The following is a 24195-nucleotide window of genomic DNA, read 5'->3' as shown; positions in this document are numbered from 1 at the left end:
CTCTCTAATTAACCCTTCAATATCTGTTCCCATTCTCGTAAAATAATTATACTTCTTGAGAAAATCGAAATTTACTTCATAAACATCAAAAACATCATAATTTACTCAGCCTCATGTCACGGTCCTCTGTGGAAGAAAAAAGCTGCTCTTTTTCATACGATGAAAGTTTTCTTCTTTTGCGTTACACCAAATAATTTACGAATTACCAAAGTAATGACGGTAAGGAAACGATGGCAATTTACATTTTGGGTGAATTATACCTTTTAAAACATTAACCTCTGTTCCAATTCCTACAGGGTTGTAGCGAAGCGAACAAACACAAACGTTTTCCTGAAAGAAAGAAAAAATCTTTCAAAAATAAAAAAAATGGTTAGATAACGTTTATAATATTGATGTTATGTACAAAAAAATTAAATAGATTTCTCTCTTAGCTAAGAAATGATGTCCAAATTATGCCATTATTGGGCATAATTCAATATACAAAAGGCAAATCTCAGGAGAGTCGTAATTCCCTGGTAATTTCAGCAAATAAAGCACATCCCTTTAGTTTAAACAAAGGCAAAGACTATAAGTGCATGTCATCTGTAACAATAACAAAGGCATACACAAATTTTCCACAAGTTGGATTTTATTATTCCGATGTGAGAAGAGTCTTTATCCAGACGGTGTAAATTTCGAAGAATGATTCAACCACACTGTTTATCACTCGCCTGTTGCTCAGTTTGCATCATTCAAAAGTCTGTATTGTCTCTCTGTAGGTCTTCACTGCTTGATCTCTGCAATGTTTTTGATGGAGCCAGCCGGGTCTGACTTGTAGAGCATGAAGTGTCCTTGTACCTGAGCGGCGCTGAGGTCTGTTTGTGCTGCCAGCGCCTGCTCGGCGAACCTCTCAGCCTCGGCTGCAGACTCCTGAGGGTAAAACCTCCGAAACATCTGAGTCAGCTGCCAGTGAGAGCAGGGGCCCACGTACTGCTTCAGATCAACACGGCCAGGTCGGACAAGAGCCGGATCAAGTCTTCACCACACAAAGGGGAAAAAAGAGAAATGGAAGAAAGGAAACAGCACCATGTCACCAATACCAAGAAAAACACACTGTTCACGGTTACAGGTGTTCATGACTACTGGGTACTAGTGGACTACTGGATTTTGTCAAATGTATTTTATTAAGATTGCACACACAAAAAGCAATTTTAACAGAAACTAGAGCATTTTATTGATGATTGAATATTAGATTTTTTTTAAAGAAAATATATTTTGTGTAATAAATGTTACAATTTATATTATTGTTATATACTAAATATATAATTTTTTATGTATTAAATATATTTTATAAATAAAAGGGTTAGTTCACCCCAAAAATGAAAAATTGTCACCAATTACTCACCCTCCATGTCATTCCAAACCCATAAGACTTTTGTTCATCTTTGGAACACAGAGACATTTTTTAATGAAATCTGAAAGATTTCTGTCATTTAAAGTCTATTGAACCAAAACTCTGATGCTTCAAAACACCCATAAGAAGATTGTAAAATATATCCATATGAATCAAGTGGTTTAATCCAAGTCTTCTGAAGACACATGATTTATTTATATGACAAACAGATTTAATTTAAGCATGCTTACTTGACGTCTGAGAACCAATAAGGTTCATTCTCACGTGTCATGGCAGCATGTTTGAACCAATGAGGTTTGTTCTTGTGCGTCAAGCTAATGATGCTGAGCTTCCATTTGCCATATTGAGTGCTCTATTCATGTTCGTTGATCAATTTTTATATGTGAATAAAAGTCTAAATTAAATCCATTCATCATATAAAGCAATCGAGTCTCTTCAGAAGACTTGGATTAATTAACTTGATTCATATGGATTTATTTTACAATGTCTTTATGAAAATTGTGTAGCATACGAATTTTGGTTCAAAAGACTTTCAATGGTGGGACAGAAATCTCTCAGATCTATCTTCATTTGTTTTCCGAAGATGAACGATCGTCTTATAAGTTTGGAAATGGGCTGCATGATATTGGGGAAAAAACTGACATTGCAATATTTTGTTTTTCTGCAATATATATTGCAATATAAAAATAGTTTCACCAGATGAATAGCTCTATTTGGAAAGAATTAATCATTCTAGAATGATTGGGGTGATTTTGTATGGGAGACCATCTGCATAGAAAATAGTAAACAAATGACAAGCATTGGATAAATACGATAGAACTGTCACATGTTGAGTGTTTTGATTCGTGTTTGTATTTCTGTTCTAGTGTTTTGTTGTCAGAGATTTCATTAGTTCAGTCTTCCTCCTTCCCCTGCCCGTTTGTATCCACGGTTACTGATTGAGTTAGTTCTGTTCAGGAGTCTAGTTAATTTACCCTCTCTTGTTTGCAGTGTATTGAAGCCCAGTGTTTAGTGCTATTCAGTTGCCTGTCATTGTTACCGTTTACTAATTGTTCTGTTCCTGTTTTTGAATTCCTGAAACCTAGTGACAAGAACCAAGATACGAATGAAATAAACAGTGCTTTATGTTTTTCAGATAAATCTAACAGTATTCAGGTACAGAAATTGAATAATCAAATGTAAATATATAATTAATGTACAAAAGTAATTTCTATCATCTACTTTCTATTTTGTTAGATTACATTTTGCGTGTATGTGTCCGTTCAAGTACAAATAGACAAACAAACAAAAAAAAGAGTAATTGACGACAGAATTTAAATTTTTGGGTGAACTAACTATTTAGATATAATACAATATAATTAATATACATTTTGATAAATATTAATTTATCTGCCAATATATCTGACTATCACTACTTTGCTTTGTAAAACAAACCTTATTGCCACTAATCTTAAAATTATTAAAGGCAAAAGGGCAAGAAAACCAGGATTTAGCATTCTAAAGAACATAAAAAGCAATGCATAAGTCATGATGAACAAGTTGCAGTAATAAGATTTACCTGTCAATGAAATTAGTTGTCATAAACACAATTCGGGCCTCTGAAGATGCCACTCCATCCAGAGCATTCAGAAGTCCACTGAAAGTGAGCCTTCCCATGCCCTGATAGGCCAGTGGATCTGTGAGACCACATGGAAAGGAAGTTTGAATTACATCATCAAATGCCAAAATATTCCACTGTTTTGTTAATGCTAGGGCCCAACCTAGATTATCATGATTAATCACATGTGATTGTAATTTATTGTCTATTACTATTTAATAATAATTCAACATATAAACATATTCAGAAGACTGTAAGTCATACTGTCTGCAGGCAGAAGATCCCGGCTGACGAAGGCTGCATCCACGTCCTCTAGCAGGATGATGCTTTGCTGCGGAGCGACACTCAGCAGGTGGTTGAGGCGATCGTCAGACAGGCTGCGGTCACTGAGACTCATCAGACAGATGCTGTAACCCAGCTCACCTGCCAGCGCAGTTCTGAAATACCGCCAGAATGGTAAGACTTGTGACTCCAAATTGGACTTTTGCTCTATGTTTAAAATAGCTTTTTTTGCAGCCACACTATACCATTTAAAAAAGTCAGATGTTATTTTCATCTGCATGTACAAATAGCAGTATTTGCATTTTATCTAGCAACATAGACTATTAAAGAATAATACATACAAATACATAACATTACAGGTATAGATACTACTGTTAAAATAGTTTGGGGTCTGTAAGTTTTTTTTAAATGTTTTTGAAAGATGAAGGCTGAGTTTATTTGTTCAAGAACTCAGTAAAAACTATAATATTGTGAGGTTCAAATCTACACTCTGTATAAAAACAATACTTTAAAAGACACTATTATTCATTCATAACATGAACTGTAAAGAAAGAAACTATACTTACATAAAGCTGCTCTTTCCACAGCCTGGGGGTCCATACAGCAGATAGCCCCTCCTATATGGAATGCCTTATTGAAGCATATTCAACAACAAAACTGAAATTAGATATGAAATAAAACAAACACAAAAGCAATACTTGTATTTATTACAATCCTTTCTAGTGACATTAGAGATTTGCACACGCCTTTTGTCCTGATATGGAAGTTTAAAAAATGATTTTTTAGACAAGTTATCATTTCCTATTTCACCTCTGTCAGTGTACCACTTAGGATTGCCTATGAATTCCTTTACATCATCCACAATCCTCTCCGCCACACCATTCTCCAGCACTACTGAAGACAGGGGTCGTCGTCGCCTTGGAAACCCAAATGGCCTCCACTCCGCTCCAAGTGCAGTGTACATAACAGTCCGGCCATCTTCCTGCTTTAAAGCAAGTTCACGTGCTGCACGGACACAGAATTAATTATTAAAGGGTTAGTTCACACAAAAATGGAAATTCTGTCATCATTTACTTATGTCGTTCCAAACCCATGAGACTTTTGTTCATCTTCAGAACACAAATGAAGATATTTTAATAAAACTTAAGAGCTTTCTGTCCCTCCATTCACAGTCTACTACACAACTACCACTTGACGCTTCAAAACAAAGAGATTGTAAAACTAATCCATATGAATTGAGAGGTTTAGTCCACAAAAAATCTGAAGAGACTCGATCACTTTATATTATGATCAGATTGATTTTAGGCTTTTATTCACATATTTATTCACATAATATTCACATATATTTATTCACATAATTTTATTCACATAATTTTATTCACATAATAAAATGTTACTCCTCGTTTGCTACTGCTACTTTATCAAAGCATTATTCAGCCAATCTTATTGTACTGTTCTGTCTGTTTTTTCAATTTGCTTTCAGTCAAAAACCGGACCAAACTAACAAAGGTGTCTAATATTGCTTCAAAAGTTATAGGTCTTCCAACACTTAACCTTACAGAACTCAATAACAGAGCTATCACACGCATTGCAATTTCAATAGAACAGGACTCCACATATCCACTGAATGAGTTTTTAACCCTACTGCCATCAAGGCGTAGGTACAGGACCCTGAGGTGCAGGAAGGCTCGGTTTGGAAGAAGTCTGATTCCCGCAGTCATCACATGCCTCAATAACCGCCGTCGCTGAGTGTTATCCTTTATTTTTTATTTTTTTATTATTATTATGGTATTATGTTCATTTGTATTATATTGTGTATGCTGTGTGTCAAACAAGTGCAGTACTGTGGAAAAGAATTTCCCCATGGGGGACAATAAAGTTAAAGTTAGTTATTCATCAGCTCACACATCAGCTGTGTGAGGAAGCTCAAGCATATTCACTTGACGTGCGAGAACCAATGAGGTCCATTCTCGTGTGTCACGCAGCACGTTTGAGCTTCTGCAAGAACCAATGAGGTTTGTTCTCGCACATCAAGCAGGTTCATTTGAGCTTCTGTTTATGTTAGCTGATCAATGTTGCTTATATGTGAATAAAAGCCTAGATTAAATCTGTTCATCATATAAAGCGATCGTGTCTCTTCAGAAAATTTGTACTAGTTTTATGATCTCTTTGTGAAAATTTTTAAGCTTTAAAGTAGTAGTTGCGTAGACTGTCAATGGAGGGGCAGAAATCTCTCAGATTTCATTAAAAAGATCTTCATTTGTGTTCCGAAGATGAACTAAAGTCTTACGGGTTTGGAACGACATGAAGGTGAGTCAATTATGAAAACTTTCATTTTTGGGTGAACTATCCCTTTAAGGCTGCAATGCATTTCAAAAGAATTCAGCTGACACTGACAGTCACATACCTTCTTGAAGTATGCTGAAGAATATCTGCCGGTCTCTGCCCAGGGCAGTGAAGGTGACGGACTCCCAGGGTGTTCCAGTGTGCAGGTCCACCATCTGCTTTTCCCTGGTCCTCTCCACTCTGATCCACTTCCTACCATACCTGAAAACACATAGCCTCAATTAGTGAGATGGATACATTTGATCCCTAAGAGGAAGAACAAATCAGCAACATATCAAATGTAAACTGTCCAAAGTAACATCAAAATACATACACAAATATAGAATGCAAGTAATGTAGCAATGGGGAGTATAATAAGGAGAACTACAATTTGACTGGTAATGCTAGTGGGTCCTTACTCAGATACCAGCCAGCAGTAATACAAATATACACAAATAAATAATAATCTCTACATAAATTGTGATCTTACCAAATGATGTGGTTTCCTGGACTTGGATGGAAATCAAACTGTGTATGGACTCGCCCACTCTCATGCTGCATATATGAGGTTTCAACACTCAAATGCTGGGTGTGTTTAGCATGTTTAGTGATCCAGCTTAAGAGCCAGTGATAACTTTTATCTCTGCTGGGGACCTCCAGTGTGATCATGTAATGTCTCCTAAAGAAGATCATGCCGACCTGTGCCCCTTTTCTGGCAACTGCAAGTGCTGTGCCAATACCAACTAGCCCAAATCCTGCCCCAAAGTAAGGGTTGTCCTTCAGGGCTCCAATGAAATCTGACAGGGTCATGATGAAGGTGTCTTCTGGTTCTCTTAAGGAATTAGCTAAAGTATTTTTGTCCCTTCCATTCAATATGCATCCTGCATTCAGAGCAAATGAGGTGAAACCATTTTCATTTTAATGAGAGACTGATAAAACATTATACTAAGCTTTCACTAATCAGGTCTATATTTTTATTTAAATAACTGCAGAATTAAAAAGTCACTATACTTACGGTAGTGGAAATATCACACCGCATTTTACAAACATTTTCTCTGTTAACTTAAAAAAACGAAAAAGGTGAGCATCAGATAAATAGTGTAATAAAGCATAACGTTAGCCTGCCTACAGTAAGGAATCGCTCTCTCTCTCTTTGCAGCGTAAACAAATCGTTCTTTTGGATGTGTCGACTCTTTTCAATGACTCGGTTGAACCAATTCACAAATAAGTCCTACTTTAAATTATTATTTTTTTAACCAGTTCTTTCAGACAATCTGTTCAAAAGAACCGATTCACTAAAATGAAATGGGCAAATCACATGGCGACCTCTGTGTTATTTCCGTTGTTCAAGAAAGTAGTTCCGTATGAAATGTGTTTCACATTAATAGTTCCGTTGTGACTGTTTACGACGCAGTCTCGTTATGACACTTTTAGGTATCCTTATGAACAGTTAAATGTAGATTTTGTGAATTTTATAATTGATAATTCTTCAACATGTATACAAGATTAATATGTCGGAATTAATGTTCCTCTTTGAACAGAAAAAGCCCAGAAATGACGCTGCTTAGCACTACATCATTTCCATCATAACAACAAATGAAGGTAATTTCTTATCATATAATTTAAGTAATGAGTACAATAAATGTTATCACTATATTTAGCACTTATTTAAGGTGTTATCACTATAATTCTCTCTTGATGCTGAACCGAGCAGTTTGCTGCAGAGCCGTTAAATCTGGTTTGCTGTAACGTTAACGTTAACTTAACCCATCTTCTGCGCTTCCTTGTGAATGTGTTAATGTTTATCAGAGCAAATTAAACACGAAACTAGGTCTGTTCCAACAAAACCTCCTATCCTCTGTATTAATTTGTAAGCAGTTACTGTTCATTGCTAATCAAGTCCTTATGTTGTGTTAACTGACAAGAACCCTGATCAGCTTTCAATCTCAAGTCTGGTATTCCATAAACCATTTAATCATTTGATTTCATTGGTGATGCCGAACAGTTGTGTTGCCCGAGAGACAGAAACACGTCATGGTCCTGATGGTGTAATGGAGTTTTAACCCTCTCTTGACTGACTGATGTCCTGTGGAGTTTTGCCCGAATTATAACATGGACCAACAAGAGACTGGATGTGATGCAGAACAGCTCATGCATATGGAAAATAATGCAACAGATACACCTGAAGGTAAAATACAAATAAAACAAATATGCTTATTAATTATATATTCAGTAAGACATAGTCCTTTGGCATGCATAGGTCTCTGGAATATTTGATTTTGATTGGTCAGTTGTTAGATTCACATATCTCATGTCCTAATACAATAATGTCTTGTGTTTGTTTATTTGTATATAAATATACTATACAATCAGCCAGTTATGATCACAAAATCTCGTATAACCCTGAAGGAGGTCATTTATTTGTAATAATGACAGGCTGACAACAATACATTATCCCACATATGTCAGGTATGAATTTGTCTTTTGTTGATAATACAAAGTGTTTTATTTTCTTTTTGTTGTAGTTTTGTCTCATTTGAATGAGACAGATATGCCTGTGCAATCTAAAAGAAGGAAAAGTATGGGCAAAAAATTAAAAGCTTCAACAAAAAAGGGGAAAAAATCGACCACCATTACCCAAGGAAAGTCTCCATCTAAAGGTAAGTACCATGAATGTTATGATTAAAATAATTGGAATCCCAGGTCTGACCAGGTCCCATTTTTCTATTTAGTGGGACATGTTGCAGAAGGCACCGAACACATGTTTCGCACCCACATCTGTTCTGAATGTAGACGCTGTTTCAAGAATCGCTCCCATTTGATAGAACACATGCGCATCCACTTTCCCGACCCCACTCTGCAATGTCCCACCTGCAAACACCATTTCACCAGCAAGAGTAAGCTACGCATCCACATGCTGAGAGAGACGGGACAGAAACTGCACCAGTGTCATCTATGTGAGTACGGAGCGGTGGAACGCAACTCCCTGCGACGACACCTTGCTAGTGTGCACGGGCATCAAGAGGATGAAGCTCCCAACGGAGAGCTGTTTAAGTGCCCAACTTGCCAAAAGACATTTAGTCAGAGTCAGGCATTAAAGATCCATATGAAGTCTCACAATAAGACACAAGATGGACAGCCATTGCTTTGCTTTCATAAAGGTTGCTCATTTCAGTGTACAGAAAAAAAGAAGCTTCAAAAGCATGTATTGGATGCTCACCAAATTGAGGCCGTAGAGTGCCGTCATCACGCCTGCGGCTCCTGCTTCGAGAGTCAAGAAGACATGGAGAAACATTTCCGCATGCATCAGGCTTATCACTGCCCCCACTGTGACTTCTCATGCTCAAATAAGAGCCATTTTCAGCAGCACAAAAGACAAGGACATCCAGGGAAACAAGAGCTGAACTGTAGCTTCTGCTCTTTCTCCACCCTCAACCCTGTAGAGTTCGATCAACATGTTGGTCACTTTCATGCCAATGAGAAAACACAACACTGCCCGCAGTGCAGCTTTGTAACAGCTCACAAAAGAGTCCTGAAAAGACACATGCTGATGCATACTGGTAAGATATTTAGTTTTTTCTACATAGTTCTTTAAGTGCTCACTCAAAAGAAAATTCTGTAATCATTTACTCACACTGTTGCCATTCCAACCTTGTATTTTATGAAATATTTTCATGAAATACAGAAGATATTAGGCTCTATTCTAGGTGGATTAAGTACACAACTTCCTTACATGCGTGAAAGTACAGATACTACTGTTACTTGTTTTTAAAAGTAATTAAGTGTCAAAAGTAAAAAGTAAATGTCAATCCATTGTTTAATTATTGTTGCATTGTTGTATGTAATACTTACAGTACCTTTTGCCTCTGAATCTATGCCTATACCTACCCTCATATCAAAATCAAATTTATGTATAGAACACAGTTCCAGTAGTCGGATTGAAATAGTGCCCTATTTTAAGTTAGCCTTACTGTTATCTATAAGCTAGTGTGCTGCAAAACAATGACAAAATTTGCATTTAGAAGACCAACCCCAACATTGAAAATAAAAAACAGTTAACCAGTTGAAAAATGTCAGTTGACTTCAACCCGACTTTTATTTCCAACCAAAATGCAACCTCTGCAACCAAAATCATCCCCTGACTGACGTTACTACTTTCTACTCAAGGACCTTGAAAGAATTGTAGTGGAGTAAAAAGTATGATATTTGTCTTTCAAATGTAGTGAAGTTAAAGTAAAAAGTTTCCAGAAATAATAATACTCAAGTACTCAAAAAGTGTACTTAACTACAGTACTCAAGTAAATGTACTTTGTTACTGTCCATCTCTGATTCCATACAATAAAATACATACATTTAACAAAAGTAGTCCATACAAATTGTGTGAGATATTCCAAGTATTCGGAAGTCATGCAATACATTTGTGTGAGGAACCAAGTGAAATGTAGGTATCTTCCCTTCTGCTGTAGCTCTCAAATTTCATAGCATTCGCACAAAGCTATAGTTTGGCTTCAGCAAACTTGAAATACTGGATAGCACACAAGTTTACTTGGATTGCTTTTACAGTATTTTTTGTCCTTTTTGGCTTGGCAGTATTAATCACCATCCACTTGTAATTTGTGGAAAAGAGTAGCGTGGATATTCTGCTTTACATCTTAATTTGCGTTTTGCCCAGGGTTTAAAAATGACACGACAGTGAGTAAATGATGTTGATAACATTTTTATTTTTGAATGGACTATTCCTTCCAAATTACTTATTGGCCATGGCTAGACATACAGTATTTAGCATTTTTATTTACAGGTGAAAAGCCCCACAAATGTACGCAATGTGACTTCAGATGCCGTGATGAGACGTACCTTTCAAAGCACATGTTGACGCACTCCAGTGACAAGCAGCACATGTGCTCAGAATGTGGATATGTTACAAAATGGAAACACTATCTCAGTGTCCACATGCGTAAGCACGCAGGAGATCTGAGGTTTGTACCTTGATTGTAATTAAAATGTGATGAACAAAAACATTTCAGTTTATTTTACTGAACTGCCTCTTCTCTTTCAGGTACAAATGTAATCAGTGTCCATATCGTTGCCACCGCATCGATCAGCTGAACAGCCATAAACTCCGTCACCAGGAAAAATCCCTGATCTGTGAGGTGTGTGCGTACTCCTGCAAGAGAAAAACTGAACTGCGCAACCATATGCAACTGAAGCACTCCACAAATGTAGATCCCCAACCTCCTGTTTACCAGTGCAAGTTTTGCCCTTACACAACAAAGTACCGGCAAGCCCTGCATAACCACGAGAACTGCAGGCACACCCGGACACGCGTGTTCCGTTGCGCACTTTGCCATTACACCACATTTAGCAACACCGGCCTCTTCCTGCACAAAAAGAAATCTCACGGATATGTGCCAGGAGATGTGGGCTGGCTTGAGAAGTATGCAGAAAAAGAGAAAGAGCAGAGCTCTGCAGATTTGACACACAACTTTTTCTCCAAAACCACAGCACCACAGACTTCAGATTCAGAATACAGGGAAGAAACAGGGAATTCAAAACAGTCTAATAAGACTATAGATGACTCACAAGATATTTCTATAAATGATAATGAGGAGGAAGCAGTAGCAGCCACTATTGGACGAACTGAGGAAATAACTTTAGTACGGCAGGTCAGTCTTGGTATTGAGTCTGCAAGAGAAGAGGAAAGTAATCTTCTAGGAAGACATCCAAATGATGACGAGCAGTGCGGCACCCCACTTTTTACTTCCCAAACCAGCACGAACAGCACACAAATGATACTTGTTGAGACAGTAAACATACAGGACACTGCATTTGATGCACAAGTTAAGAGTCATGTTGGATTTCACACATTGCATACAATCCACCAGAACTTCCCAGAACCATCAGTTGAGGATGATGCAGCTTGTGAGGATCAAAGTGACTCTGAAGACCTGCCACCAGTGACAGAAACTGTAAGGAGCAGGGAGGGACTCCATCAAGATAACTCTGTAGAACCCTCAGCTTCTGAGACTCGTCTGCAGGTAATGAGAAAACAGGATAAAGACCAGGCTGAAGCACTCATACTAGAAGGCAGGGTCCAGATGCTTGTTGTCCAGACGCGGGACAATATGTTTCAGTGTAGCCGTTGCTCCTATGTGACAAGAAAGCATGCAGCATTAATCAGGCACTGCAAGTCATCTTGCCAGGTCATGAAAGCAGGACTACGTTGCCAGGACTGTGGCATGAATTTTAAACAGCAACGTTCTTTGAACACCCATCGCCTCAGGAAATGCCTGCTGAGGGGCAGAAAGAAGGTTGATTTAGCAAGCACTGTAGGTAAATCAGGGAGTTGTGTAGCTAGTTCAGGGAGTGATGCATCTATACAGATACAGAGTATGACTCATAAAACAGGATCCCTCAAAAAACAACCTGAAGGCCCACTGTCTTCTATTAAAACTGTAGTAAATGAGACTGATTCAAGCACATCTGAAGGAGGGAAGGCAACTGTCGGGAGTAGAAACAAGCTAGTGGAAATGGAGGGATCAGTAAATTATGAGACCTCTGGCTATACTGAGGATGATGGTAGGTATACTTGCAGAAAATGTCCTTTCTCATCTGTCAGGAAAGTCACAATAGATCGGCATTGTGCAACATGCAGCGGAAACACTCATAAGGTACATCTGGCTGAAATGGGAGAGCAGTTTGAACAAGAGGATAATCCTAGCGACTCGGACCATGATCAGGAGGAAGATGGGGCAAATGACTCAGAAAGAGATTCAGGAGAAGAAGAGAGACCTCAAAACCCCAAACCTCAATTCTCATGTCCCAACTGTCCTTTTCTCTGTCACCAGAAGAGAGCTCTAGCAAGACATGAGATAAAGGGCTGTTTAAAACCAGGTGAATTACAGTGTCCGCACTGTTCATTTGTTGCCAAATCAGAAAAATCTCTCAACCATCATATCCTGGGTCATAAGAAAGACAAGAAGGCTACTAGAGGTAAAATGTCTGGTAATCTTCAGTGCAATCTTTGCTCCTTTACCTGCAAACAAAAGCGCTGCCTGACACAGCATGTTGCCGTGAAGCATGAGGGAGTCCGCCCTCACCGCTGCCGCTTCTGCTCATTTAGCACAATCCGTCGATACCGACTGGAGGCCCATGAGTCCCTGCACACAGGTGTTGGGAGACATAGCTGTGAACTCTGTGGCCAAACTTTCGGCACCACGTCCAGACTACGCTTACACCATCAACGCATTCATGACAAACAGGCAACGCACTTCTGTTCACTTTGCGATTACAGAGCATATAACCTCAACGACATCAACCGCCACAACTTGAGCTGCCACACTGGTGATCTTGCCTACAATTGCAACCAATGCAATGCACGTTTCAGCTCCGAAGTTGCCCTGAAGCAGCACTACCACAGAGCACATCCAGATGCTAACAGCCTGTCTTGCACCCAGTGTAACTTTACCTGCAGCCGCCAAGCTGCTCTCAAAGCACATATGCAGCGTGAACATTCTGAAATCAAGACAAAAGATCCTCAAGATGGTCCGGAGAAACAAAGTAAGATATCCATCACCCATCAGTGCTTGGTTTGTTCCTTCAGCACCCATAAAAGGCTTCTTCTGGTCCAGCACATGTTGGATGAGCATGAAGATGGCCCAGCAGAGGAGAAAACTCTGAAGTGTGATGTTTGTGGGTTCTCTTGCACCCATCAAGTGGTGTTTGACCAGCATGTGCGATCACATGGAGGAACCTGCCTCTTTAAATGCACTGAATGCAAGTTTTCCACCAGGAACAAACAGAAGATCACGTGGCACATTCGAATCCATACAGGAGAGAAACCTTACCACTGTGAGATGTGCAACTATGCATGTGCTGATCCTTCAAGACTAAAGGTATGAATGATAATGAGATAAGATGGCGATTCAAGGTTGGGGAATTTGGATTGACTTTCATTTCTGTTGATGCTTTTTATTTTAGTATCATATGAGGATTCACATGGAGGAACGCAAATATCTCTGCCCAGAATGTGGCTACAAATGCAAATGGGTCAACCAACTAAAGTATCACATGACAAAACATACAGGTATGTGCTATAGTCTAACTTACTCTAACTGTAAAGTTCCTGCACACCTTGATGTTTTATCCTCGTTTCTAACAGGTGCCAAACCGTACGTATGTGAGGACTGTGAGTACCGCACCAACCGTGCTGATGCCCTGCGCATCCACCGGGAGACACGCCACAGAGACGTGCGTTCCTTCATATGCGAGAAGTGTGGAAAGGCTTTCAAGACGCGCTTTCTGCTCAAGACACACCAGAGAAAGCACAGTGAGGAGCGGCCTTACGTGTGCTCTGTATGTCAAAGGGCGTTCCGCTGGCCTGCGGGTCTCCGCCATCATTACCTGTCCCACACCAATCAGCTGCCATTTAAATGCCTCCACTGTCCCTACCGGGCTAAACAGAAATGTCAGGTTGTGAAGCACCTTCAGAGACACCATCCAGACGTGCCTGTCCAAGATGGTGTGGGTAAAGACCAAGAGGCCTCTAGTATGGGTACACAGAAGATATGGATCGAGGAAGAAGAGAGACAAGAGGATGAGCAAACTGCTTTAGAGCACATGCAAACAGCAAGGGACATGTAGCCATGCACTGTTTCTGTATTCATTTCAATTGACATTTGTTCATCATGTGAAAGTATGACATCTTCGTATTCATAACCCTCAAACCACACAGAATAAACTTATTTTTTTCAGTATGTTTATTCCTTTAAGACAATAAAAACATACATTTACCTGGGCATGTTCATAATACAAGTATAAGAGTAATTTAATCCAAATAATATACAACCTGCATTCAACCATTATTGTGCAACTTCTGATTATCATTATACTCAATATTGCATAGATAAAATAATCTAAATTAAAATCTGCATTTACCAAATAAGCATTTCTGCACCATACTTGAGGGTATTTTTTGTTGAGAGAGCACTACAAACACCATGCAACAATAGAGATACTCTTAAAAAAATGTTAGTTGCTATACTATAATTACTGCTTAAATAAAGCCTTTTACAATTTACAGATTTGTCTGAGAAATATTAGCTCTTCAGAACAAGTTTCAAGCATTGTGAATGAAACTCCTGGAATTGTGAAATCACAGCTCTGCGATTTTGATATGAACATAGATGGAGGATGGATGGATACTCATTCCGTCTTTGGACAACAGATGCACATGGCGATATCCTGGAAAGATGCAAGAAAGCCAAATTAATTTTTCATTATTTCAAAGCATAGGCCTTAAGACACTGGGTCTCATTCACTAATAATTGCATACAAGCATTCTTGTGTGATCAGAAAAAGATTTTTACGCAAAATATCTGCCGGATTCACAAGAGGATATATACACATACACCACATTTTTCTAAGGCCATCTGGAACCTTTGTTCCAAATTAATTGATGAATAAGGTTTTCTATTTGGAAACATTCACACAAAGGCTGTGTTTGCATTGTTAGTGAATGAGACAGAATATTTTTTTCTTTTGTTAAAATGCCCTACCTGGTTGAATACAGGTAAAAGGAAGAGTGTATTGTCCTATGAAGTCATTCCTAGATGCTTTATCATAGTCTTCAACTACAAAACGCACCAGTGCCAGCTCAGGGGTGTGGATTGTGAACTGCAACGATTCATTCCAACATGGGTTGAATCCTGTCCAGATGAAAAATAACAAAAAAAATCACTGCAAGTAGCATGAATTAAAGGGTTTCAATGGTCTGTAAATTAGTCATCTTAAGTCCAGGAAATGTTTATTTCCACGGTAAAGTTACATAATGAACTCTTAACAGTTTTGTCAACATGCTACATTTTTCATTTGTCTATCTTGAAATTATTTGGCAACACTTCAGAGCATTTAATCTTCACTTCCTCACCATTGTTGTCTATGTATTTGGTCTCCTGTTTGGCTTGATCCAGAGGAACACCATAAATTTCCACCCTTACCAGGGGGTCTACAATAGACCATTCTTTTTGCCTAACTTTAGGGAGCTGTTGTCCACTAATAACCTTGAAAAAAAACAAAGAACAATCAACAAATAAAAACTCAAAGTGAAGTGGCAGAAGGAACACAAATACTGTTTAATACCTTCACAGAGAACAGTAAAGGGTGGTAATCCTCACGTTCCTCAGGTTTTTCAGGATCAAAGAGTCTCTCTCTGTTGCACAGTATCTCAGGTTTTAGAACGTAGCCACTGCAGTCGTTCTGAGTAAACAGCCCATCATTAAGGTCCATTTCCATTCCTGCAGTCTGGAAGTTTAATGCCACTATGAATCAGAAACACATTACAGTAAATACACTGTCCACTTTACAACACATTAGCCATGTTTCCCTGTTCCTTTTTACATCGAGCGTTTGTCTGCCATGCTCCCATTATTCCACTCTGTAGTATCGACATAATGGTGTGTAATTCTATATCTACCATACTGACCAATCTGGCATCCAATGTTCCACATGTCCAGTGGACAGTAATTTGATGAATCCGTTCTCATTCCACTTGGATACACTCTTGTCAGCTGCCTGGTGTTATGCAGAACAAAATCTGAACCTGACAAAATTGCAGAATTTCATCACTTTACATAATATTTATATTTTTGTATAGAAATGAAAAGGTAAAGAGCTGCTTAAACTCCTTTTGTGTACCACAGAAAAAACAGCATACAGATTTGGAACAACATAAGATTGAATATATGCAGACAGGATTTTGAGTTTTTGGGTGAAATATCCGTTTAAAAAAACTTCTGACCTGCTTCCTTGGAATATTTACGGGCTTTAGACTCAGAGAACGATGACATCTCATCAGGCTTAGCAGAGGTGCGGGAATGTTCAAAGCTGTGGAAATGTACGCTCTTACAGAACATCAGGTCTGAGAGCTCTTTGCATAGGTTTTGCTTTGATTTCTACACAGGGGAAAAAGCAAGCAATCAAAAGCAGTGTTAAACAAGGAAGTGGAAAACAATAACTGAGCTTTTTCTCAGTTTCTCAATATTTCCAGTGTTACCTTTGCATCTGTTGGTGGACTCTCCGATGCCGGACAGTCCTTATTCATTTCTGCTGCCTCGTCCTCATCACTGACTTCATCTGTGAGGCTCTCTGATTCATTTCCAATCTTCTTCCCTTTTAACAGGATCTTTCTCTTAAGTGCCTGAAAGAAATGAGACAACAAATACACCTGTTTGACATCCCTTTTATTAAATAGTAATATATTATGGACTTAGTAACGTAAGTCCACTGAAGGTGAGTTGCAGGTGAACCCAAGTGCAGTTTTATTTAAATACAAACATGAACAAAATAAAAAATAAACAAAGAACGTGGACTTGAACTCACCAACAGCGGGTTACAAAGACAATACTAGATAAGAGAACAATGAAACATAAGAGACTAATGACTAACAAAACAATGAACCAATGAGAACATGAGACATAGACAAAGGAACCAATCAGAACAAGATACATAAATAGGGGAAGAACATGACAGGAACATGAAACATGGCCAAGGCAAACTACAAAATAAAAGACATGAAAACATAAACTTGAACCAAACGTGACAATCACACTTTAGATTAGGGTCCAATTCTCACTATTAACTAACTATTAACTGCAAATTTCGCTCAATAAACTCCTAATCACTGCTTATTAATAGTTAGTAAAGTAGTTGTTAAGTTTAGGTATTGGGTAGGTTTAATGGATGTAGAATATGGTCATGCAGAATAAAACATTAATATGTGGTTTATAAATACTAATAAACAGCCCATATCCTAGTAAATATGCATGCTAATAATGCAACTAGTTATTAGTGAGAATTAGTCCCTAAACTAAAGTGTTACCTATATTATTATATAAATATATAATTTAATCTGTATATGAATTAAAATCAGTTGTTCTTTTTATGTAAAAACACTTTAGAAATAAAAATATATAGGTACAGTCTGTTGCTAAAAAATGCTGCTATATTTTGATTTTCTAATTTAATAAAAATAAAATACATATTTTCATTACAAATTATATTTTCCGCATTACAATCTGAGTGAGAAGTTACACGATTTGCATTGCACATTTTTTCTTATATCCTAAACTTACTTTTTATTTCCAGGGTTAAATGAGAAAATCCCAAATTTTCAATATAGGTGTCTGACTTTTAGACTCATTGTATTAACAGATAAAAAATTAAATTAAAATCAATATCCAACAATAGGTGATGCACATCTTTTTCATATGTGAACATCAATAGTTAATGAACGTGCCCATTGCAGTATAAGTATTATGATTATAATTCAATTAAATTCAATTAAATGGTAAAATGGTAAATGGACTGCATTTATATAGCGCTTTCACAGACCCAATGGCCACCAAAGCGCTTTACATATTGCCTCACATTCACCCATTCATACACCGACGGCGGTGTCAGCCATACAAGGCGCCATCCAGCTCGTCGGGAGCAGCTGGGGTTACCAGCTGGGTTAGGTTACCTACATGAACCACTGAGCCACTGCCGCCCCATATTAACAATTATTTGTATAGCGCTTTTCACAATACATATCATTTCAAAGCAGCTTTACAGGAAATGCATGTGTCTACATTACAATTTGAATTTAGGGTGATCTGTTATCAGAATTGACTGTGTCCAAGTACATATACAAATCACGCAGTTAGCTAACAATGTATTAATAATTATAAGACCATACGTTATTTTAAGATCCATGTGAGTCATCCATGTTTTTCAAACAGAAGTCAATAAGAGCAGGTAGGTTAAGTGCACCACTTTCACTATCACTATAAGGCCTTATAGCTCACCTCTGGGGATGGGAGTTCACTGACCACTTTGGCGTCTACTGTGCTCGTCAGCAACATATCACCCAGGATATCTCTGAAAAGTCGAGCCATGATTTCCTGTTGCTCTATGCTGCAGTGGTTTTCAATGGACACGATGAGTGGATACTCAGATGCCTGATAATAGAAATTATGGGAAGATTAATCTAGCCACATATTATAATGTATCGATGCAAATAATTTATATATCAACAACAAAATGAATATAAATAATAATGTTGGTACTAATATTAATCATGCTGACAATATTTTTTAAATAATTATTAATATATATTATTATTAATAATTATATTTATTAAAAATTTGTTTTTAAATGTAAAATGTATTTGTACAAGTGTTGTGGCATAAAGATCACCTTGAAGGCATAATTTGCAATAGTAGTAATCACGTCTTTGAGAAGAATCTTAGATGTGAATGTGTGTCCATGATAAACTACCGGCTCCCCATTCGCTCCATTCCAGCAGTCCACCTCTACACACCTGCAGCCTCGCTTCAGAGCCCTTCAGATGTTCAACCCAGCACAAATGAACAACCACAGTCATGCACACATGGAACAAAGCACAATCTATTCAACTAAGCGAACACATGTTTTCTCTGAAGTTACAGTGAGTGAACAGAATAAGAACAGAAACACTCTATTATCATTACACTCTTAATAATAAAGGTTTGTTATTGGGATTGATGGTTCCATGAAGAATCTTTAACATTTATGTAACCTTTCCTTTACACAAAACATTCTTTATAGTGGAAAATATTTCTTCAGATTATTCAAATGTTCTTTTACAATAAGTAAAAATGGTTATGTTGAGGACTATTCACTGAAAGGTTCTGTGGGGAACTGCGAAAACCTCCATTTGGAACGTCTATTTTTAAGAGCGTATGTGTGAGATATATTACTACTTACATGCTCATAAAATATTTTTCGGCAAATGATATAATCAAAGATGACAAGATGAGCTAAATCAAGTAGACACATTGTAACGTGAATTTCTACGTCTGTTTTGTTTCATTGTGTTCTGCTTAATTGTGTTTTGCTTCTGTTTTCCCTGTTCTGGTTTGCCTGAGTTCCCTGTGCTCATTGTTCCTAATTTACTCATCTGTTCTGTTTTTCTGTCGATTACTCTGCCTTCAGTTCATTCAGGTCTTTGTTCTGTCTCGTTTATACCTTTTTTTGGTTGTTATACTATTACTCCTGACATCTCCTTCTTGTTCTTGTTGGATTATTATTAAAGACCGGTTTTGTTGTTTACTCTTTTGTAGTGTGCTTCATTACAGCCACTTCACCCGTTACACGCATGGCTGTATTACCATAAATAAGCAGAACTCACTGGATGTAGGCTTCAACGCTGCTTGGTCCTTTTAGCTGGTCCTCCATGAGGTAAGTGTTGTGTGAGGACGAGATGTAATAGTGGGCAAGAGGTTGGCTTAAGTCTTGAAAGAGGCCCTGCCGCTCTGGATTGAAGATGGATCCCTCAGGAGACGTCAAGTACATTAGGAACCCATCGATTGACATTGAATGATTCATTCTGGCTGTACAAGAAGACAAAACAAAGCCTCTTATCTGATCAAACTTCCATCGTTACTCAGTAATCATGATGAGTAAAGAACCACTTCACTGTTGGCCAGCGATCTAGATTAAGTGCTAAACTACTCCATTATTAAAAGATAGAGCACCCAGAAGAATTTTCCATTCATTTTCTTTACAGGCATGCACATAATTCTTCAATTCTTCTTTTTAACCAACCAGTTCCAAAATGTATTTTTTATTATTATTTTTTATTATAAATAAATATAATATTTAAATGATATTTAAATATTATTTAAATATTATATTAAATGATATATAATAATATATTATTTATATTAAAATAATAGTAATAATTGAAATAATACTAATTTTAATATATATATATATATATATATATATATATATATATATTTATTTTTTTTGTATACTAAAAATATACATTATACAGAAATGTTACACTAAGCTAACTTTCAGCTAAGTGTTTCATTTTCCCACATACATTAAAATATAAAGTACAATTTATCAGAATTTATTTAAATTATACCCCTTTTTCAACAGGGCATCGACTATTTAATTAATTAAATATTAAAGAATGAGGATATATTCATATATATTACAAAAATGGTAACACTTTATTTTAGGGTCCAATTCTCACTAATAACTAGTTGCTTATCATTAGCATACATATTACTAGAATATTGGCTTTTTATTAGTACTTATAAAGCACATATTAATGCCTTATTCTGCATGACCATATTCTACATCCCTTAATACTACCCAATACCTAAACTTAACAACTACCTTACTAACTATTAATAAGCAGTAATTATGAGTTTATTGAGGCAAAAGTCATAGGTAATAGTTAGTTAATAGTGAGAATTGGACCCTAATCTGAAGTGTGACCCAAAAATGATAAACTGAAGAGTATAGTGGTTATCATTACCCGTGTTTGAAGGCTCATAGCGATCAATCAGCTGAAGGGCATGTTCATAACTGGCCTCCCCCTCTAGCTGCTCCTCTCTCAGGAACTCTTCCAGATCACACTGAGACAAGATCTGTCCATCACTGGAATAATCCTGGAATAAATCCAGCACCTCTATTCTCTCGGTGAGCATTTTATAGAACTCCACAAACTCCTGATCTACCAGGGTTCCTGACTCAGACTTATCTGCCCTCTGCGAGAAAATCATCAACAAATGACAAACAGGTTCAACATGATGAAAATGTATAATGCTACATCACATAAACAACAGTTAAGCACCTTAAAAAGACAGTATGCATGTTCTTCATTCATGTCCACGTTCATCATTTTCAGCAGTTTTTTTGTCTCCCTAAAATTCATTCTGCCATCCTTGTTCCGATCTGCTTTCAAAAACCAGTCTGAGATCCATCTGAACGGAGTGGTTTAGGTTGATAATATAAGTTGAAAACAGCTGGACTATCTATCTATCTATTGAACTGTTTTAATATTTTGATATTTATTATAATGATCAAAACTTGCCTCAAACAAAAATATAGCATAAAAAAGGGAAGAAAATATATTTTTTCATAACAAGGATACTGGTCAAGTTTGGTGCTGTCGTCCATGTTCTCAATGTTTTCCATGAGGGCTCTAACGCCCTGAATCCAGGCCTGAGCTTCCTCCGCTGACTCGGCCACCAGATCCAGGTTTCCTCTGCGGCCGCGGAACACCAGTGTGAAGCAGCGGTCAGCAGGAAACTCATCCGCTACACTGAGGAGCATCTCCGACTGATGTCCCTCACGAACAGCCTCTACATCACTGATGGAGACTGGGGAAAAAAGACAACTCTTTTCAGAGCACTTCTTAGTTTTTATTTTTTAATAAAAGTTATAGTGCCTGAAAAGCAAGCTTCATTCCTTACTAATTGCTCATTCCTTACTATTGTTCATAGTGAACCAATGGAGCTCTTAATTTTTATTTTTATTACAAAATCAGTAATTTTTAGGCCAATCTTGAATTAATTATGCACACAATATTTAAAAGTAGTCATGAACTACCATGATTACTATAAACCATGATAATTACTAAAAACATCAACTCAATAAAGGCATACATGTAGAATAAGAGTTTATTGCCCAGCTGGATTTATATGCGACAGTCTTGCAGTCCTCCTGAAGTTTGTAGTGCCGCTGACGCTTCCACATACGAGACTTCACCTTGCGTAAAAACATCCCTGCCTTCATTAATTCAAAGTTTTGATGACTCCGTCCACCTGCCAGAAACCGAGAAATGGCCATTAGTAATGTTCAGAAAGACCAAGCTTATTTACACACACACACACACACACACACACACACACACACACACACACACACACACACACACACACACACACACACACACACACACACACACACACACACACACACACACACACACACACACACACACACACACACACACACACACACACACACAAGTCTGTCTACTCACAGCATGTTTGAGGTGATTCCATTTTCTATAATGCACCTTTTCTGCAAACACAAAGTACATCATTGTCTCACCAAAAATTCTAATTTTAGGAACTTTTTATGTTAATACATCACTGGTAATAGGCTAATAAAGGAAAAGACAGACTGTTGAGAATTTTGAACTGAGCATTGATTCAAATAGCTCAATGTAAACATCTCTCCATCTCTGTATTCTGTACACTTAGATATATTATGCATTTAGTCCCACTAACAGCTTGTTTCAGCTTGAGGTGTCAATGATGTGACTCCTTATGAGTGTTGTGCTATAGTATGACAAGAGCTCTTTCAAACTGTTGTTGCATGTTGTCATATCTGTTTTTTTTCTTTCTCAGTGAAAACAAGTACAGGCTAAATAAAATCTATAAATAGACTCTATAAATTGCATCACCATTATGCCCTATATTACAATGGGGAGAAAACTAGTATATTTCTTCAAAGTGACAAAAAAACCAAAACAAGTTCATTCAGGCACAAGTGAAGTGCCCTCAGGCGTGACATACATAGTCATGAGTCATGGCTAAATATGTCTCTGAGATCCACACGATCCTCTACTGGCACCATCATTATGTTCTGTTATATCCCAAGTGGATAAAGCAGAATCATTTCGTTTCCTGCCATTATTCTGTATTGAACAAATGGATATTCTATAGCATTAGTCTTCACTGTGATTCAACCGTAAATTAGGGGTTAGCAAAAACAGAATTTGTTTTGAAATCTGCAAAATCCTAAAATATTGCAGTTACAGAGTTTTAGTTCAAATGAGGAAACTAACAACAGTAAATGCTGACAGAGTAATGCTTCTAACACATAGCAAAGAGAGTCTGGAGAGGGCTGAAGCAAATATTGAGGAGTGACACAGAAAAAGAGTATAAGCAGAACTCACCGGACTGAAGCACGTCTGATATACAAACATCAGATGAGGAGGATGGGCTCTGAGTCTTTGCTGCTGCGTGTGCAGGGCTGGGAAAACAGAGCCGCAGTCTGGGCTGCTTTCACAGTGATGCATAGCCAGCCTCCTTCCTACACCCCTTCCTCTGCCTCATTCCTTCCTAGACACTCCCACTTTTCCTTTTTTTCTCTCCCTGCCTTATTAGATGCAATAGTTCTGTTTTCTGCTCTTGTCAAATACACAGCAAAAATTTGAAACAATCTGCATTTCGAACAATTGATGAATGATAAACAATTTTACACCATAGGCCTATACAATATACAAAGTCTACATTATAAATACAATTTCCATAAACAGACAGAAAAAAAATACACATTTTAAATAAGTGTTTACCTTATGCACAATATGTACAATTTCATATTTTGTGATGCATTACAGTAAATAACAAATTATTGAACTCAAAAGAGTTCCTTGACAGAGTGTCTTGAATTATAAACCCATTTGGACACTCAAGCATAAATCATCAGGATGTACAGAATGGTGAAGTCTTTGCCAAGCGCAACCCACATTTACATTTATATTTACATAAATTCATTTGGTAAAACGACTTACAAATGAGGAAAGATACAAATATAAGCAAAGCATATAAATGCTCAAATATCTTTATTTTTAATAAAATATTTTGATTTGGCATGTACATTTGCTACATTAGCCTATATATTTTTGGTTATCTTTTCTTGCTTGCATGAATTAAACTGAGTAGAACATTTAAGCAAATATTCTGAACTACTATTTTATTACTTTTTTTTT

The 24195-nt window shown here is 37.4% G+C and overlaps 3 protein-coding genes across 3 annotated transcripts; 1 reads left to right on the top strand and 2 right to left on the bottom strand.

The window, feature by feature from the left end:
- Nucleotides 1-50: 50 nt before the first annotated feature.
- On the bottom strand, nucleotides 51-7473 carry bcs1l (BC1 (ubiquinol-cytochrome c reductase) synthesis-like). Its single transcript, XM_079618342.1, has 8 exons — nucleotides 6613-7473; nucleotides 6088-6478; nucleotides 5680-5819; nucleotides 4083-4277; nucleotides 3839-3902; nucleotides 3255-3427; nucleotides 2952-3069; nucleotides 51-1015 (listed from the first exon to the last, which is right to left on the bottom strand). The coding sequence occupies exons 2-8, from the start codon at nucleotides 6405-6407 to the stop codon at nucleotides 763-765; spliced, it is 1263 nt and encodes a 420-aa protein (XP_079474468.1). The 5' UTR covers nucleotides 6408-6478; nucleotides 6613-7473; the 3' UTR covers nucleotides 51-762.
- On the top strand, nucleotides 6960-14350 carry znf142 (zinc finger protein 142). Its single transcript, XM_079618332.1, has 9 exons — nucleotides 6960-7031; nucleotides 7139-7199; nucleotides 7603-7785; nucleotides 8123-8257; nucleotides 8330-9157; nucleotides 10396-10573; nucleotides 10654-13489; nucleotides 13575-13680; nucleotides 13756-14350. Exons 3-9 carry the CDS (start codon nucleotides 7710-7712, stop codon nucleotides 14235-14237), a joined length of 4641 nt encoding a protein of 1546 aa, XP_079474458.1. The 5' UTR covers nucleotides 6960-7031; nucleotides 7139-7199; nucleotides 7603-7709; the 3' UTR covers nucleotides 14238-14350.
- Nucleotides 14346-23519, bottom strand: plcd4b (phospholipase C, delta 4b). The gene is made up of 16 exons (XM_079618333.1): nucleotides 23380-23519; nucleotides 22459-22499; nucleotides 22079-22237; nucleotides 21565-21793; nucleotides 21265-21394; nucleotides 20947-21178; nucleotides 19804-20005; nucleotides 18831-18975; nucleotides 18440-18592; nucleotides 16648-16791; nucleotides 16393-16546; nucleotides 16078-16194; nucleotides 15735-15913; nucleotides 15523-15655; nucleotides 15152-15301; nucleotides 14346-14837 (listed from the first exon to the last, which is right to left on the bottom strand). The coding sequence occupies exons 2-16, from the start codon at nucleotides 22478-22480 to the stop codon at nucleotides 14749-14751; spliced, it is 2238 nt and encodes a 745-aa protein (XP_079474459.1). The 5' UTR covers nucleotides 22481-22499; nucleotides 23380-23519; the 3' UTR covers nucleotides 14346-14748.
- Nucleotides 23520-24195: the final 676 nt, after the last annotated feature.

The sequence above is a fragment of the Phoxinus phoxinus genome (assembly GCF_949152265.1).
Source record: "Phoxinus phoxinus genome assembly, chromosome: 7".
NCBI lineage: Eukaryota > Metazoa > Chordata > Actinopteri > Cypriniformes > Leuciscidae > Phoxinus > Phoxinus phoxinus.
The sequence above is the reverse complement of the archived record's forward strand: the minus strand, read 5'-3'. Positions and strand labels throughout refer to the sequence as shown.

What these genes read in the sequence shown, in the direction of transcription:
- znf142 (XM_079618332.1), top strand. Translation starts at nt 7,710, where the DNA reads ATGGACCAACAAGAGACTGGATGTGATGCAGAACAGCTCATGCATATG. An exon ending in TGCAACAGATACACCTGAAG is followed by an intron (nt 7,786 to 8,122) that starts GTAAAATACAAA and finishes TTTTTGTTGTAG; the next exon opens with TTTTGTCTCATTTGAATGAG. An exon ending in AAGCACGCAGGAGATCTGAG is followed by an intron (nt 10,574 to 10,653) that starts GTTTGTACCTTG and finishes CTTCTCTTTCAG; the next exon opens with GTACAAATGTAATCAGTGTC.
- plcd4b (XM_079618333.1), bottom strand. Translation starts at nt 22,480, where the DNA reads ATGGAATCACCTCAAACATGCT. An exon ending in TTGCAAATTATGCCTTCAAG is followed by an intron (nt 18,593 to 18,830) that starts GTGATCTTTATG and finishes TTCTATTATCAG; the next exon opens with GCATCTGAGTATCCACTCAT. An exon ending in TAAATATTCCAAGGAAGCAG is followed by an intron (nt 16,195 to 16,392) that starts GTCAGAAGTTTT and finishes CAATTTTGTCAG; the next exon opens with GTTCAGATTTTGTTCTGCAT.
- bcs1l (XM_079618342.1), bottom strand. Translation starts at nt 6,407, where the DNA reads ATGACCCTGTCAGATTTCATTGGAGCCCTGAAGGACAACCCTTACTTT. An exon ending in CCAGGAAACCACATCATTTG is followed by an intron (nt 5,820 to 6,087) that starts GTAAGATCACAA and finishes ATGTGTTTTCAG; the next exon opens with GTATGGTAGGAAGTGGATCA. An exon ending in TGTGGAAAGAGCAGCTTTAT is followed by an intron (nt 3,428 to 3,838) that starts GTAAGTATAGTT and finishes GCGGTATTTCAG; the next exon opens with AACTGCGCTGGCAGGTGAGC.